The 18,916-nt window shown below is 38.0% G+C and overlaps 1 protein-coding gene across 2 annotated transcripts; it reads right to left on the bottom strand.

Moving 5' to 3' along the window:
- Positions 1 to 323: 323 nt before the first annotated feature.
- On the bottom strand, positions 324 to 17,011 carry umodl1 (uromodulin-like 1). Of its 2 annotated transcripts, XM_079600127.1 has the most exons (19): positions 15,480 to 17,011; positions 15,319 to 15,390; positions 14,120 to 14,362; positions 13,775 to 13,969; positions 13,578 to 13,681; positions 13,251 to 13,434; positions 12,457 to 12,597; positions 12,033 to 12,185; positions 11,785 to 11,913; positions 10,081 to 10,344; positions 9,781 to 9,893; positions 8,245 to 8,458; positions 7,967 to 8,104; positions 5,580 to 6,058; positions 3,573 to 3,709; positions 2,887 to 3,126; positions 1,176 to 1,335; positions 714 to 798; positions 324 to 604 (listed from the first exon to the last, which is right to left on the bottom strand). In XM_079600127.1, the coding sequence occupies exons 1-19, from the start codon at positions 15,640 to 15,642 to the stop codon at positions 417 to 419; spliced, it is 3,402 nt and encodes a 1,133-aa protein (XP_079456253.1). In that variant the 5' UTR covers positions 15,643 to 17,011; the 3' UTR covers positions 324 to 416. The 2 variants fall into 2 exon arrangements, with proteins under 2 accessions (XP_079456253.1, XP_079456254.1); XM_079600128.1 differs by lacking the exons at positions 15,319 to 15,390; positions 15,480 to 17,011 and having other exon boundaries at positions 13,775 to 13,905; positions 14,120 to 14,279.
- Between the last annotated feature and the right edge of the window lie 1,905 nt (positions 17,012 to 18,916).

The raw sequence follows: 18,916 nt of genomic DNA, 5'->3' as shown, positions 1-18,916 counted from the left end.
ATTTGGTAGTTTGTTTTAAGTTTTAAAGTGCAGACCAAAGTACAAAAGTTTGTTTTTAGTACAAAAACATAGTTAAATTAAACCCTTAATTTTAATGTTCTATGTAAAATTATTAGTAATATCCAATTTTACACTGTAAAAAAAATATTGTTGGTTTAACTTAAAAAAGTAAGTAACCTGATTGCCTTAATTTTGAGTTTATTGAAATAAAAAATGTGAGTTAATACTATGAAGGAGATTGGTTTAATCAACAGAAATTCAAAATAAGTTGATTTGACAAAAACAAATGTTGTGTTAACAAATCATGAATTTTTTTTTTTTTTTTACAGTGCAGTAATATTAGTAGTAATGTGTTTAGTAATAGTCCTATTAGTAATATCCAATAATCATGACCTCAGTTTTTGGTTACAGAGCAGTTATGTGCTAAAAACATTATAGCTGAAGTTCTCCTGCTGTGGTTTGAAATTAAAGTTGTAGACCCCGATTTTCCTTTTGTGATACACCAATCCTGCGACGGCAGCCAGGGAAAATAGAAACACACCAACGCCAAGTAGAACAAATCCAATAGTCTGCAGAGTATCTGATGTATCAGTTTGGGGCGATGCTTTAAGAAAAAGAAAGACTTAGTAGTGATTTTGTCAACTGAAATGATGTCCTACAAGGAAGAAAGAGATTATATGAGCATTCATATTCATTAGTACTCAAGTATTTACCTTTACGTAATCTGTTTAAGGGTCCAACGGAAGCCTTTGTCAATTCGAATAAGTTGGAAGTCCTGGATGCCCTCCCCATACAGTTCTAATGAATTGCAAAAAATGTGTTATATATATATATATATATATATTAAACTTTCTTACATTGCTGTTCTCATGCTGTTCTTTATTTTAAGCAAAAAGTAAAAAATAAACAACAAAATGTGAAAGAAATCAAAATAAATAATTTGTCAAATAAATTGTAATACAACCGCAGCAATTATTTATTTATTTATCTATTCAGCATAAACTATAGTGGTCCCAATATGTATTTGGACACTTAAAATACATCAAATGTATAGTATAAAATAAAATAATCATTGCAGGTGCCACTTAATTCTTGGCTTGTGAGGCCTAAGTGTCCAAATGCTTTGTAAGGCCACTGTTTGAATGAATAACATGAAATGTAAGCTCTCAACCCACAGGTCTGCAGGTGTTTTCCTGAATTTCAACACAGATCTGAATCTGGCAGTGCAGGTAGATGACGTCCAGATCCACGAATGAGAAGATCTGCACTGCCAGCAAAGACACAGTGCCGTTTCCGTTCTGAAGGACAGTCGTGTATTGGTTTGCCTCTGCACATCTGAGGAGGAGCAGTGAGAGATGTGTGAACACTGGCATTACACAGCGTGTTTCTAATAACAGAACAGTTCAATGTTGACAGTTGAACACCTGTGTCTATATATATCATGGTAAAACCTCATTTTAAAGATACACTATGAAACTTTTGTGTTCAAAATGAACAAAATTAAAATTTTGAGTCATTACATCATCCATCCTTCTTCCAAAATGCGTTTTTTCTCTTCTCACTATGGAAAGCCGATCATAAGTGTTTATATTTTAGGGTACGTTTACAATGACGTAGCCTACTACCAGTTATTCCTTTGCATTTTTCGTGCACAATTTGTTTTTGTATTTGACACGGAGACGATAACGGTATAGTTTTTAAAAACTTGCACTTGCACAGTTTTACTGTACGATTTTAGTTGAAAACGGTGCTGTGTAAACGGCCCCTAGACCTAGCGGGATGGTTTTTGTGGAAAATTGCATAGCCAACATAAGTAGCTCTCCATTGCGTTTCTTGTTATATCCGTCAATAGAGAAAAGTTGCTCCGAGTGGCAGAGTTTAGTTCTCACAACGAGCAAGAAAAGTTGACATGGCGCTAAAAGCCAGATTTACTAAACAGGGCAAATTTTCCGATGTGGAAAGTTCTGCGCGTGATCTACTGACGGCGCACAAATTAAAGAACACAGATGCAGCCAAATCATTTCCATAATGACCAACACAAATTTCCAATTAGCGTCTGGTTTAAGACGGTAAATAATAGAGCAAATTCCAGTAAATTGTAATAATCCCCTTGCATGATTCATTATACTCTTAAGATCAGCCACAAAAATCACCCGGTCCACGTCTTTTCAGCACAAATTTTTCACTGCATCTCTTTAGTAAAATTCTGACAGTAGTTTTTGAATGCCAAAAGAGGGTTTACACTGGCGCACGCTGTTAGTAAATCTGGCCCTAAATATATTACCTCTGCGGAATCACTAAAAAAAAATGCCTAACAGAATCTGCTGGCAAAAAAAGAACACTACAGATCTCGTAATAAAACAAGAATCAACATTGACTTGGCTTTTCGAAGTCAATGTTTCCCGCACATGACATGCAGGAAAAAAATAGTAAGCTAAATCGTGCGCACGATTTGCTAATTCATTCCATCGATTTATAAATCGTCGGAACAAATTAGTACATCGTCCACACTATTTAGTAAATCAAATGAACAAATTATTTATAAATATAAATACAAAATACTTATTTTTCTTGCATGTCATGCGCGGGGCTCATGGAACTGATGTAAAAGCGATGTGGAGTTGACTTTATTCCTCAACAGGTAAGTATTTTATTGAACAGATAAATTGCCATATGTAGCTCTCTAACAGAGATCATTTTAAAACATGATGTAGCACAAAACAATGTTCTTCCGCAAAATTCTTGCAGTTTTGTTTTTTACCGCTAGAGGGCCAAAGTTACATTGTGTACCTTTAAAAGCTGCAAGTTCTAGTCAAATGAAAATAGCCAATAGCCATTGCAAAATGTACATTCCCATGTTGAAAGACATTATTCAGCTGCACCCACCCATCCAGCAGGAACACGTAGCTGGGGGACTCTGATGAGTTGCTGCTTGAAGTGGCCCAGCACTTGCTGATGACAACTTTGATTTGGGAGATATTAGTGTTGATCGCAACCTCAACAATGACCTCATCATCAGGTTTCAAGGGGTAATTCTCAGGTAATGGAGACGTCCCATTCAGCAGACGCACTGTAACCTGGAAGCTACCCAATCCTGCCACTGGGGCATTGATCATATAAAAATACCTTTAAAAGACAGGGTTTGTTAGTAGCAACAAAATGAGTTTCACTCAGAAATCAAAATTCTCAAAGCCTGCTTTGCGAGCAAATGCTATTTTTTGCATTTTCAATAATTATATTTTTAATAGTAATGGTTATTAAAACAGTCTTCATTTTCTTTTTGAAAATATTCCTTTTTCTTTTCATTTTGGTGTAAAATGTGACCTGGACACAAGAGATTCACATACTGAAAACAACAAACTAAATTACTGGAGTTTCCACCCCTAAGTTAGGTATCTGGTCTCAGTTTGGTATTTGAGTTTAGGAAAAATGCATGTTGTTTAATATACGCTGACATAATTAACACCTTAAATTGAGTCTAGATGTACTTGATGTGACAAGAGATGGGGGACTGAGCCTGAAAAGCGAGAAAAACAAGCTCCATAGAGACGGTTGCTATGGAAGCACTGTACCCTGGGGAGTCGTATCCCGTTGTGGAGATGAAGATGCGACTGGGGTAAGTGCAGATGATGGGAACTTCTAGAAGCACATTAGAAGCCACCGACACATTGTTGCATAGAGTCACATTAAATGAATTATGGGTGCTGTTCTGAAAAAAAACCCCACAAAAAAAACATTGGTTATGTTATCATATAAATTCTGCATAAACCAGTTTTTAGTTAACATAAACTAAAACCATAACACAACTTGTTAATGCTTTATTTTGATGGTGCACTTCAAACATTGTGTTGACCCTTGCACCTATACATGTCACCGAGCCGCACGATTCTGGATAAATTGAGAATCACAATTTTTTTTGTTTCAAACACGTTTCTGACCAGACAGCTAAACATAATAACATGTAATTTACTAGAAATTCTGACATGTTAATTGCTGCAGTTAAAAAAAAAAAAATCATCGGATTGAATGAATGATTCAATGAATCACTCATAAATACTGGTTTTATTACTGGATGAATTAGCGTTTTTTTAAACAAATCTCTTGAAGGAATGACAAAAAAAAGTCACTCTTCTGAGCCACGGACCGTCTGATGCGTATGTCACACTTTACTGGAAACACTTTAGGATTTTCGAAGTCGTCATCTGATTGGTTGAATTCTACAGGATGTCCGGGAGACGTGCGTCACGTTCTTTAATGGTCCACATGGAAACAAATGCTGTGATGCCAAAGCCCCTCGTGGAAGAAGAACGCTGTCGTGTTTACAACTGTGACAATGAAAGCTGCGATAATGGGTGTTTCTCAAACCGAAGCTGCATATCTCGGCTGCCACGTCATCAAACGTCGCTGAAGGCCATCTCAATTTGAAGGATCCTTATAAGGCAGCCTTCGTCTCGCATTCTTCATTCGGCCTGTTTTGAAGGATGCATCTGATGCATCACCCACAATCGTTTGCACACATTTAAATTCACGAAAATAAAAGGACGGAAAATTAGTCGGTACTGAGCTTTTCATTTTATTATGAAATGTAGGACAAAAATCATCTTTTGTTTTGCTGTAAATTAATCACTAACACTAAACTGACAATAATGTCAGCAACTGGGAGACCGCAGACGGCTGTCATTCACTGAATTGTATTACAGTGAATGGACTACTCCCATAGTCCAGACGTTCTGCTGTCAGTCTGAAGGTCTGGCTACACGAGACTACTTGCTACTGGCGTAACGATGTAATCTATACAGCCGTTATTTGAATGGCCATGTTGGTGATTTACTCTATTTTTATCACTTCCATAGACACCAATGTTTATATCCGATTTAATGTTTATATCCGAACTATAAACATTTATTCCAGTTCTTCTGTGATAAGATAATATGAATATTTGTCTGTTTCATATAGGCTAATAGCTATTAATACCTACATGCCATCTGCTCTTTCTGACTCATTGACTCGCTGATTTGATGTTCCGCTGTGATTCTGTCGAAGGTATAATAGACACGGGAGAATCGTTTTAGTTTAGGAATGAGATCGCGTGGGTGTTTGAATCGAGATTGCGATCTTTTAACGATTAATCGTGGAGCTCCACAATTAACTAGTAGACTTTTATGGATAGGGTTAGCAGCAGAATAAGTTGACATGCACTTGCCAAAGTTAGTTATAGTAAGAAGAACGTCTGTTCTGTTGTGGGATCATCAAAATAAAGTGTTGCCAGATATTAATCAGAATTATTATACTCTACTAAAATGATCCCCTAGACATTCTTCTGCCTATAAGTAATTTGCATGTCAACTTGTATAATAAAACTAGCTTAACTTTATATAATAAAATAACTGAAACTGAAATAAAAAAACAAATACAAATAAAAAAAAACAAAATTACAAAAACTTTAACTAAAAGGAATATGGACAAATAAAAAATAATCCAGGGTATTAATAAATACTAAAATATTATCTTAATGATGATACTAACGTTGCACTGATATAAACTCAATGTAGAGAGTTAAATGAAACTGGAGGACTTACATGCTCTAGTGTAATACCACACTTATCCCAAGGTGTAGTGACCCACACATGGGTTTCATTTTTTCCGTTGAGGACACATTCTGGTTTACCGAGGTACAGGGCAATCTCTGGGATGTTGTAGGTCACGAAGACATGTCGGTTTATGAAGACTGATATATACCCTAGGCTGCACTCTACAGCTACATATGAGATCAAATGGCCTATAATATTTGATGTTATGGGTGTGAGTATTGTTGTAGTAATGTTTGCTGGCATTGTTGTGAGTCTGTTAGTCGTGGAAGTCGAAGACACTGTTGTTGTTTTGGTGGTGCTCTGAACATGAGGTGTGCTCACTGTACTGCTCATAGTTAGGTTTCCAAACGTAGTGTTTGTAATATATGCTGTAGTGTCCGTGGCAGTGGAATTTGAAGATACTCCAGGATAGTTTGTGGTGGGATTAACGGTTGTGGTGGGATTGACGGTTGTGCCGTTAGATGAAGCTGTCATTAACAGGAAGAAACACAGATGAGAATATAATAACAGATACAGTATATCTGAGTAAAATACTGCTTTTTGAAATAGAAAAAAATTTTGGAGGACTTGATTTTATCCACTTAGAATTGATTGGATTGTTGTTGCTTGCTAATAGAGTGCTTCAGGGATGACATATTTTGTCCGATCGTTGACCGTCGAATGACCGATCGTTTCGCTGGATAAGACCCTTATTTCTTGACTGGGATCGTGTAGAGACTTTGAAGCTGCATTGAGACGGACATTTGAACCTTCTTTTGAGCATTGGGATAGATGGTTGCCATTGAAGTCCATTCTGTGTAGAAAAATGCCTGGAATGTTTTCCTCAAAAACTTTAATTTCTTTTCGACTGAAGAAAGAAAGACATGGATATCTTGGATGACATCGGGGTGAGTAAATTATCAGCCAAAATATTTTTGAAAGGGAACTACCGGTAATCCTTTAACCAGTCTATTTAAACCTCAGTCCTTCAGTTGTTGTTTGTCGGTCCTTGTTTGCTGTACCATGTTCCTGTCCTGAGTTTCTTTGTTTGCCCTGGATTACCTGTTTGTATTATTAATATTATTATTATTATTATTAAAGTAGTGCTTGCATGTGCATTCTCTCTCTGCTTCGTTCCTGCCTATGCGTTACTATTCCAACTCAATTTCAGAGAAAATTTTAGTTTTTTTTAAAGCTGCAGTCCGGCACTTTTTTGGGTTTAAAAATATCAAAAAAGACATTTTTGAAAAAAACCTTAACCAGCCAGTGTTCAAAACGATCTGCTTGCCTTACCTCGATTCAAAACGGTAAGCTTGTAATAATGATTTTAATTCCAGTGGTACTGGTGGATTTCCGCGGGAATTTCGAGCATGTCTTTGCGTCATTACGTCACTTCTGTACACATAGAGAAGGAGTCCCCGGCTAGCGTGTGTGATGATGGAGGTGGAGATTTAGCTTAGCACTTGGTATGGCGGATCCCGAAAGTTTAAAGCGACAATCACCATGGACAACTGGAGATTCACCAGTTGTAAAACCCAAAGACTTCGGACTTCAGAGTGGCTACAGAAAAAATATATTTTTCATGTTTTGACGTGATATAAGCAATCGTTAGATTTAATCAGCATGATATTGCTACTGCAATGCTTCCCCCCACCCCCTCGAATTTGGTCAGAACAAAAGTGAATGTTACTTACTTGTTCAGATGACATTTTCCGATGAAAATTCTAATGTTGACACTTTCAAAAAGTATACTCTGAGATTGCTGATGACAGTACAGTATCCACAGCGACGCGGCAGCGACAGGTTCTCCTCAATACATTGTGTTCATCCGCACTGTTTCATGCCGATTTACTACCCACGCACAGTTAATAATTACGCGAATAACTGCAATTACAGATTTCTAACAGAGATGGCGACAAAGAGGAAAAACGACGGACTGCAGCTTTAAGTAAAGATTAAGTTTGTGACAATGAAGACATTGAAGTCACTGTGTGGTATAGTTTGTTTAAAGCCTACATTTCGTTTTTTAACTCTATAAATTGTAATGTAATTATGCTTTAAAATTCATAAAAGTTGTTTTGATTTGTGAAGATTATCATGAAGAACTTTAATGATAAACTTTTGTTGGTCAAGCAGCATGTTTTTTGCAATAATTCAAAAGCCAATGGGAAAATCCTATTGGGTTTTTGTTAAGGGATCAACCTGGGTGATGCAAAATTCTGAGTTGGCCTACCAAAATATGTCATCACTGTGGCACTCTATTGCTGCAGTATACCACGTCCATACTGTCATTTTTAGTCACAAGTATCTGTGCATGATTGACTTCTGTTTGTCTCAATTAAAGGTGTGTGACATTCTAATGAAATCTCTCAACAGTAGCATTTTACAGCATGTACCTGCACAGCTGCGTCCTGGTCTACTGGGGCTCAAATCTGTGTATCCAGACCAACAGGCACAGGTGTATGAGCCTTTCGTGTTTTCACAAGAAGCCCACAGAGAGCAGTCTGCCTCAGCTGCCAAACACTCATTTAAATCTATAAATAAGAGACCAATCACATCTCAAGTCAACATGTCACATCATTAACAAGTGTGGAAACAGTTCCCACATCGAACTTCATTTAATGTTTAGTAATAACTTCCTTAATTCTTTAATACGTGAAAGAATAACCCGTACCTTCTGTGTGTATACCGTCTACTGTGTAGTTAGAGCTTCTCTGTAGAGACGCGATAAAATCACTGGACATGCTAGACATGGTCAGGTTGCTGCTGGGTTGAAAACTGATGGAAAAGTTCACGATCACACTGCCAGCTGAGAGGGATGTTATCTGGATGATGACCTGCCTAGAGTTGACTAGTGCACGGGTCTCTGGAGGCAAGTGCAAAAGAATCTGCAGACACATTTGAAAGAGAATCAACTCATTTTTGAAAATGATCTTGGTTATATGAATCATATAGCTTAAACCAAAAGATTTTTGTCAAAAAGATTTTTGCATTATCTGATGAAAATATGAGTGCTTGCCCATGCAAAACACTGGTTGCCAGGGTGTTGCTATGTAGTTGCTAAGGTGTTTGAATGGGTGTTGCTAAATTTGCTGACTGAGCCCACCCAGTCTCAATGATTTCAAAGTCACATTTAGGTCCAAGTTTTGCTCACTGCAGAGCCAAATGGCATCCAGCGCAGCCTCTCTGGAAATAATGGGTGGAGCTTGACGTAGTCCAGCTCCACCTTTGTGGACCTAATGGGTGGAGTTATGTTATCTACAGGGTAATAGTAGGGTTAGGGTATGGTTGGACCAACCGTTCCATTAAGTCCAGCAAGGGGGAACTGGACATCAAGCTCCACCCACTGTAAATCGATGAAATTGACTACAGTATACTCCACAATGAATCTCGTATTTACATTGTGTCTACACATTTTTTGACATAATTTGAGCAATAATTAGCATATTTCTTCTGCGCCTCTGGCCATTGATTTTATGTGCTAGTCTGTGATTGGAGCCTGTGATTTTTTTTAAAATAGAAACCTTTGAGGCAAAAGTGAATCGACACTTTTCACACAAAAAGGCAGCAGTAATCATAATCACGATTTTTTGTAGACTTAAGTCCTGGCTTGCACACTGAGTCCAAAATTCTCAAACCAAATGTTTGCACGTTAAAAAATTAATACGACCTCACGTTTTGTCAATCACGTTTCCGAAACTTTCCGAAACTTTCGTCCGTCATAAAAAAAGAATTATTCCATTTTCCATTTTATAAAAAAAATTCAATTTTCTGCATTTATTGCATTCATAGCAATCATTTTTAGAGGTGTTTTGACAATTCAGAGCCACCAAATGATGAATACGAAAAAAACTATTACAAAATTTCAGACTCAGTGTGCAAGGATCTTTAGTCTATAGCCGTATTTCCTTCAATGTAAATATGGAGGATTTTACTGTTTCCAAGTGAAAACTGTAAGTCACCTTTCCTTCACTAGTTGCATAATTTATGGTTTCATTCATGTCTAAATGTGCAGGACAGTGTTTAATAATAATAACAATTAATATATCTCAAACCTTAAGGATGCGCAATTGCTCTAATAACATCAAGCTTTTAGTAAACAAAGTTTTTTTTTACTGGATGATTGAAGAGTGTATTTTATATCAGGCTTAAAGTATTATGTTGATACATTTTTAATCATGTGTTTAGATAAATATGGAATCCATCAAACCTCATCTATGACACTTCTACAGAACTCCTTATATGCATCACTGTTTGGGTCACTCAAGGCCTCTGTAAAGGTCATGTTTGTCAAACGAGCCGTAGCTAGAAGCGACTGTCCATCTAAAGAAAACACAGTATTTAGTTACCTTAATGTGAGCACATTTTATCATGCTGACAGTAATATACAGCATAAACTTCAGGAATCGATATCCGTCGTATTATTATAGACTGAATTTGTAATAAAGAAGGTCTAAAATTAAACATAAATTATACATTAAGCACTTAATTAACCCAATGTTATACTTGCCTGTTCTCACTTTGATCTCCTTGGAGTTTCCCTGGTTACCACAGACAAATGGAGTGACACGTACAGTATAAAGAACCGCAGGATTCAGGATATTGAACATCCAGTTAAAGTTCCCCACATGCGATATGTTTTCCAGCACAGTGGTCCCTTGTAGCAGAACCAGGTGGAAAGTGACCCCGGTTTGGTTGTTGGTGGTCCATGCCACATGAAAGGTTGATGCATTGACGTCATAAGAGAACAGACTGGTGATCTCAGGTATGTAGTCTTAACAAAGAACGAAAAATAAGTTAGTAGTTGTATAGATATATATGGCTATACAATTCACAACAGGCTACAAACGCAGTGTGTGAAAATAAGGGGGGTTCAACGACATTTGTTTTAACAAAAGCGATTTTTTAACAATGAGTTTCCATTAATAACTGATTCTAAACACAGATTTACCATGACTAAAAATTTGCCAACATTATACCAATTTAGATCTAGATAGATTTAGAGATGACCTCTTTAAGGAGATTTTAAGGGGTGGTAAAGTATGATTTCACTTTTCTAACTTTAGTTAGTGTGTAATGTTGCTGTTTGATCATAAACAACATCTGCAAAGTTACAACGCTCAAAGTTCAAAGCAAAGCAAGATATTTGCTTTTAAAGAAAAGGACTACAACAAACGGCTGGTAGGGGTTAGTGACATCAGCAACCCTAAAATGTACATAAGCCCCGCCCCCGGGAACACGCAGTCCATGTTGAGAAGAGGAAAAGTTGTATAAGAGTACATCTGTGAGTCAGCTCAATCTTTAGCATCCATCTTTTCACATGCAGTAGAAAGTCACTCTGTGTGCATCTCACAACAGTTCCTATACGAGCGATTTATAGATTACCATGACAGAATATGCTAATTGAAGATAGTTAACTCCACATCAGCAACATAAATGCATCAACTAACCATTCAGAGAGAGACGTCCTGTTGCATTCTACATGTTGTCACTTCTTATTGAGTCTCTCCATCTTTGTCTGAATCCGTTTTAACATTAAAGACAGACCAGTTTCTGTCATTTTAGTGTGTCTGCGTGAGGTAATCGCAGCTGCTTACACGCATGAGCTCTTGAAACCCCGCCCTCTGCTGCAGCTCATTTGCATTTAAAGGGTCAGGCACAAAACGGTGCGTTTTGGCAAACCCTCAAAAAGTGACAACTTTAACATGCTTTATAAAAATATCTGTGGGGTATTTTGTGCTAAAACTTCACACACACACACACACACACACACACACACACACACACACACACACACACACACACACACACACACACACACACTCTGGGGACATCAGAGATTTATTTTACATCTTGTGAAAATGGCATTTTACCACCCCTTTAATAGATTCTCTAATTAAACCTGCAAAAAAATATTTATTTATTTACATGGCTTTAAATTGTTAATTATTATGTATCATCTCATGATGATATAATCAACAACAAAAATGAATATAAACCCTGCAAATAAAACAATGCAACCATGTTAATTATTCACACTTAGCATGCTGGAAACAGGGCAAATGGGGCTTAACCACAAAGCCATTTGTTTTCTGCAGGTCTGTTTTTTCAGCATTATTTACTTGATCCAAGAATCTCGTATACTGTGCCAATTAAAATGTATTAACAAATGCCCTCTGCCTGTATGTGTACTTGGCATTTCTGCATTACACACCGCATGTAGAAGGTGGTTGGCTGATGGAAGGATTGTTTGAACGTGAAGAGGGATCAACAGTGGATGTCCAGAATGGTCCAGAGGGGATGGGACTCATTTGTTCTCCATCAGTGATTGTTCTATTATTACCTTAAAAAAGAAGGGAAAGCAGCACAAACTAGATTCAAAGTGATTCCTGATGAAAATGTGCATCATAACTGATCATTTTTGACAGAGTTGGAGATAAGCAGAACTTATTCCAAGTGTACCTGCCGGGGGGTGAGTAATCGAGGATGGAGTAGTGTTGTTCATGAAAGGAGTTGTGTTGTTCATGAAAGGAGTTGTGTTGTTCATGAAAGGAGTAGAGTTGTTCATGAAAGGAGTTGTGTTGTTCATGAAAGGTGGCATAGTGACACTGGGGGCTGCATTAGAAACAATCAAAAAAACACTTAACTGGATTTTTGGTCTTTGCAGAATTATGGGGCTTCATAAGCAAACCAAAATGGTGTGTGCACCTTTAAAAAACAGGTGTGTGACCAAAAACATCCAAGAAGGCCTTCAGAAAAGCAAAAGAAGGAAACGGCTAGAGCTCTCAAACTCTATTTTAATATTAGACAAATAAAAACGTTTCAACCCTTTTTAGTCTTCGTCGGGTAGCTTTATGTGGTTGATTGAATGATTGTCTTTTCTTACCCATGCAATCTTTTCCTGGCTGTGAAGGATTGAGGTCATGATACCCATGATGACAGGCACATGAGTAAGATCCTTCTGTTTTCATGCAGTCTGCATGTGGAGAACAACTGTTCAATTCCGGAACTGCACATTCATCCACATCTGTGTAGGAAATGTTAATGTATCCATGAGTGTGTTTGTAAGGTGTGGATTCATCAAGATAATGGACATAAAAGTTAATATAGATAAGTGGTTCCCAAAACCTATAGGCATTATGTTAAGACTGTCTTAAAGTCCCTATGGTGAAAATCAAGTTTTTAATGTTGTTTTTATGTCTATGTGGTGTTTTTAATATGCTTTAAGACAAACCATGTGCAAATTCATGTCAACACCATTGCTAAATATTTTCTCCTTAAAACTGCAGTGAACCAAAGACAGTTTCAAAAACACGGTTTGAAATCGCTGGTGTTTCTGACGTCACAAACTACCTTGTAAACAATCATGTCAACGTGTGATCGTCAACGAGTGGATCTCTGAGCTGGTGCGAGTGAGTGGAGGCAGGATTTGGAGGCAAATCTATTTAAATTAGGCCAATCTATGTATGTAACTGACTTTAAAAAGTTATGTACAGTCATAAAGTCATAATGGCTATGTTTATTGGATTGTACATTAGACATAAAGTGGCGACTCAACACAATAAAAATGTATACAAAAATATCAAACATTGAAATATGTTACTATTCACATTAAAAGCACATTTTGCTTCATGACTAAATCAATCAGGAAATGCCAATCACGATGCCTACTTGTCGTACCTTGGACCTCCACGCTAGTAACCTCCTCAATGTTTCCCAACCGACCCAGTCTTGTAGAGATATCTTCTAGAAAGAAAACATTAGAAGAACAAACCAGCAGTGATGAAGAGGTTGTGAAGGGCCCTGCTGACCATGACCGGACATGATGCACAGAAATTTCAGCAGTTCCCAGAGCGCCAGTTACCTACAGAAAAAAACAGATAAACATATAGCCACTAGACAAAGCCAATGGGCTATTTCAAAATGTAGTGTTTGCTCCAAGTATGCTGCCTAGGTAGGGAGCTCAACTACATAATGTAATTGAATGATAGACCGATGATTACAAACCACGGAGTGCAGTAGTCTGGTGTGGTTGAAGAGTCCTTTGTCCATAGTTACTAGCTGAAAGCTTGTCTTAACTGTTATTGTCACATTGAAGCAGGTTCTGTTGGCTTGAGGACAAATGGACATTTTAAACTTATTGAATGTTATTTAACAATGTGGCTATAAGAATTCTGGAATGCCGTGCATGGGATTGTGTATACCTGGTGGTACTGGGTCTGAGCACCGATAGATGTTGGAGATGTTTTCTGTCTGGCAGCATTTTTGCCACTGAGAACAATCTATGTCCCACTTGCACATGGAGCCAGAAGAGTTTGAATTATTCCACAGAGACCTTGTCACATTTGTTGAGGGACACAGTCCTGGCTTAGATGTGAATTCTGCACTTCTGTTCAAGGCTGAGATAATGACAATATCAATAAATCAAAAACTTTTACGGCTACAATAATGTCACTTTAAATGCTGATTAAGACAATCCGCAACATCGCTTCTCTTTCCTGGGACAATTTTACAATCTATTTCAAATGAATTTGTTTGAAAATACTCACACAAGGCACAGTAACTCCCAACTTGCTCGTAGCCATGACAGCATTTCATGACCTGCTTAGACATGTTATACACCTGTGTTTTGTATTCTGTCTTATAAACCATGACATCACACATTGCCCATGGCAGCCACCCACCACACGGTCTCCTCTGGGTGTACGAAGTTGGATAGGAGATCACATTGGTCACCGAAACATGCTCAGTCACGTTACACAGATGATAACCTGACAGAGTCCGGTCATATCCTGAAAAATGAAAGAAATTCTAAATTGTCAGGAATAGATTACTTTTACAATCTTATTGTCTTATTTACAGTCGTCATTGTCACATGATCCTTCAAATCACTCTAATAGGCTGATTTGGTGCTCAAAAAACATTTATTTTTATTAATAATGTGGAAAACATTGTGTTATGCTTTTCGATAGTTTTGTGGAAACCATAATCATTTTTTTCAGGATTCTTTGATGAATAAAAAAAGTTTAAAAGGACTGCATTTATTTGAAATTGTAATAATATTTCACAATTGTAGTAACATTTCTTACTTGCTTGCTACATATATAAATAGATATAACATGTAAAAGAGATTCATATTAAACAACATCCCACCGGAAAAGAAAAATCAACGAGATTAAATGTAGTGGAAATGGGGAGTTTATATAAATCGAGAACTTTCAATTCTTAAATCGAGAATCTCGTTTTTTTATATAAAACGAGATTCTTCACTGAATTTTTTTGTTTTTTGTTTTTTGGAGAAAGAAATCTCCTTACGAGGTTCAGAGGTGAAACTATTGCTCTGGTTTACCAAAGATACCAAAGTATGAAAATCAAATGTCCGAGATTTCATTATGAACTTCCTCATCAAAACTTCACATTTTTATCCACATTTATTTTAGATACTTTTCCTGTATGTCTCATTTTTATTTCTATTTGAAATTATTGGAAAACATCTGACACAGTTTTGATACTGAAATGAAACATATTTGGATAACATAAGCAGATTTGTCCTACCTTCAAATAAAGTATTATGCCCCATTCCAAGGCCAAGGAGAGATGTGATTAACCAGGTAGCAACGGCCCAATGCATTTTGAATCTTGATTTGCAAAATTCTATCTTCTCGTTTTTAAAAACCAGTCATTGTGAACAGAACAGGTTACTCTATGAGCTCCACACACACTGTTGGAAGCAAACCCTTCTTCTTACCCCTCTCCCACTGCTCTCCACGGAGGCCCATCAACTCCCTTGAGTCTGTTAACTGCTCTGCACAGGTGACTCCTGTAACAACGGTGGAAAATCAATGGCATTTTTAAAAGCATTTCACTTTCACCTACTGTATGGTGTAATATGTGATATTGTCAATTTACCTTTAAACCATGGTGGGCTGGTAGTGGTACTGGTTTCCTGGTAGTAATTTCGAAAGGGTTTTGAGAATAAAATATACAGTAAAGTAAAATGCTGCTTAACGGTATTATAAACAAGAATGACTAAATGTGGTTTGATTTTGGTCTTATCAGACATTTTAGTCATGTCAATAGGCTTTTTTTGAGTTAATTAATGGTGTGAAAATTCCCTAATGATGCTCTTCATGTTTTTAAAAGTGTCACCATGGTGCCTTTTACACTTTTGCAAACCTCTAAGCTCACACTTGTTGAACTGCAAAAGGATTTTTGCTTCAAGATATTTTCTTCCCGGTGAAAATTGTGCTGTGACTGAACCAGCTTTCCGTAGTATTAGCAGTGCACATAATACTTAGCCTAAGAAGTCATAAATACACAGATACACAGACACGCACACATACGGACAGCAGATTATCAGCAGCCAGCCTGGCATTTGGATAAATCTAGCAGCTAATAAATGTGGTGTGAAAAATTGGCTAATTAAAGAATGTCAGTGTTATGCGCTCACTGAGTGACTAATGTGTTCTCATGCAGAGAGCAAGAGAGCACAATGTACCGTGTGCTTGAGAAACTACTGAGAGGATCATAATTCAACACGTTATTTGTCAAATAATAGACTGAGGAAAATAAATCGAGCTTAAATATATATAAAGTCACAGTACAAAATATGTGGTGTTTCTGTATTGCAGTTTCTTTTTAACAGTGAGCTGTTCCTGCTGTGTTGAGTCAGAAATTATATGGTGTCCAAACTACACACTGATTTTAAATCCTGATTTAAGTGAAAGTGGCACACGGAGGCCAAGAATGGTAACCCATACTCTGAATTTGGCCTCTGCATTTAACCCATTCAAGTGCACACACATGAGGAGCAGTGAGAAGTGAACACACACACAATGCAAACCGTGGACACACCGGCAGCCATTTTTGCTGTGGTGTCCAGGCAATTGCTGCACAATTCGAAATATCCTTGATAGTTTCAGGTTTTCCGTAACGATGGAAACCCTGGAAATAGAGCATGTCCTTTTCCTACACAAACATCAAAAATCACTATGTGTGATAGTGTTGAACTTTCCTCATGCAGTTTCACTGTCATATTATGAGTTAACTTGCTTGTGGGTAAACACAATTTAACTCTCCCCAGGGAAGATATAATGAGTACAACGTCCGTGATTCTTTGACACACATTATTTTTCATGTCATTTTAATTAGTTGCAGAGGGAAAAGAACCCAGATCTTCTAGAATAATGTGCAATTAGTTATCCACTCTGATAAGCACGCAACATATACAGAATATTAGCAGAGCCCGTCTACGGAGAGCCTGTTCACTCCCTATTGAGTCCTATTGTACCGAATTTTGGTTGTAGTTCCACCAGAGTTCCACTGGGGGCGATCACCCCCGAGTGCAAAATGAATGGGAGTCTATGGGGCTAGACCAGGGGGGCAGTGTTCCGAAAGATATTGAAGCCGACCTGGGCGCCGCCATTGGCTAGCGGACCCCCACCTGCTGTTAGCATTCCATTGACTCCCATTCATTTTGGCGTCACTTTGACAGCGAATAACTTTACATCTGAGGCGTTTAAAGACACCGTTTGTCCATTGTTTATTTCTAAAGAAACACGAAAATGTATAAAAGGCTCCATTACCTTGTATCTTACGTTATGGCCCCGTAGAAGCAGTTTTTGTAAAAACAGGCTAACGATTGCGTCATACCCGCGCGACTCTGTCGCACAAGTCGAAAAATTACCGTATGGACAGGCAGAGAAGCTCGCAAGCAATCGGGAGGACGTGGAGGCATAAAGTCAAGGGAGAAGCCCATAGAGAGTGATAAAGTTGCTCCCGTTGCTAGCTCATGGACAGCAAATACCCACGCTCTCCGTCTCTGCGAGATTCGGACGGGAATGATTCAGATTTCTCTCGGCACAGCTACTATAAGACCTACAGGTTGCTCACGTCACATCTACGTCGTCAAGCTCAGTTTGAGCCTGCGCAGTTCGCCTTGCGATCAGGAAGTAAGTGCTTCTAATTGACTTCACTGCTCTCCGTTGAAACCTATGGGGTCGCTGTGTCCAGTTTATATACTGTCTATGGGCTAGACGGCTAAATTTGTCCCTTTCAGCCGATTGCCGTTGAGAAATCTCAGATTTGATTGTAGGTTTGGCAAGTTCAACATGGGTTATAGGTCGAAAATTGAATGAACGAGTACGTATGTCCTTTCGATTTCTTACAGGTTGAGTTGTTGTTGCCCATAACACGCTAGCATTCTGCTAATGAACGCTGATTGGTCAGTGAAGGACTGGTTACGACCAGAGATACCGCTTGATGGCATCATGGCATCCGAAGCGGGAACAGAATGTATTCTAGCAGAAACTCTTCTAGCACGTGTGTTTACCTGTGTCAGCTGTGTGCTGGCGATGCCTCGAGAGAAAATAAAGTGCAGAGCGCGAAAGCACCACAGTGACTGAAGGATTGCCGTAAAGCAGTATCTCTGGTCGTACGATGTGTATGACGTCATTGACATTTTGAAAGACTTTTTAAAGCAAATAAGTGACTCTAAAAAAATCTAACACCCAGCAATGTGCAATTTCTTTGCATCTCCTTTCGAATACAACATTCAAATTACTAGACAAAAAATTATATCTTGAGAAAAGTGGATTTTGAGGGGTATAGAGAGCCTAAGTCCCTCCCCTTCCGGTCGACCACCATGGGACCTTATTTCGGAAAAATATTGTATGGTAGTCAATGGCGAGAGACAACAAATATTTTGATCTCGTTTGAATTGTGCCCTGAATTACACATATGATGTTTGTCAATTTAAAAGATACATTTTAAAGTCAAGAAAGTCGCAGTTTGATGTAAAACTGTTGAGGTATAAGACTGTGAAAATACGTAATTACAAAGACTACAAACCCAGAAGGCGCACATGCGACGTCATACCTTTTCTCTCAATGAATGAAGCTAACTTTACTGAAGCTAACGTCTGTCATTTTTTCTATAGTCTTACATTATAATCCTAACGTTACGCCGTCATGCCTGACTCGTGTTTTGAGCCAGAATACACACATACGAGCAACGGATCTTGTGACGTAGGCTACATAGTGCGAGACGAGAGATGTAGTTCATCGAGCGATTTTCACATACAACTAAACGTTACTCTTCTGTTTTATGACAAACTGCGACTTTCTTGACTTTCATATTTACCTTTTAAATTGACAAACATCATATGTGTAGTTCAGGGGACAGTTCAGACGGAATAAAAAGATAAGTTATCTCTCGCCATTGACTTCCATACATATTTTTTCCGAAATAAGGTCCCATGAGCCGGAAGCGGAGGGGCGGGACTTAGGCTCTCTATAGCTCCTCCATTCATTCTGCACTCGTCCTGTGAGCGCCCTCATATGGAATCA

Source organism: Phoxinus phoxinus (genome assembly GCF_949152265.1).
Source record: "Phoxinus phoxinus genome assembly, chromosome: 23".
NCBI lineage: Eukaryota > Metazoa > Chordata > Actinopteri > Cypriniformes > Leuciscidae > Phoxinus > Phoxinus phoxinus.
Note: the sequence above shows the minus strand (reverse complement) of the source record. Positions and strands in the feature narration are given on the sequence as shown.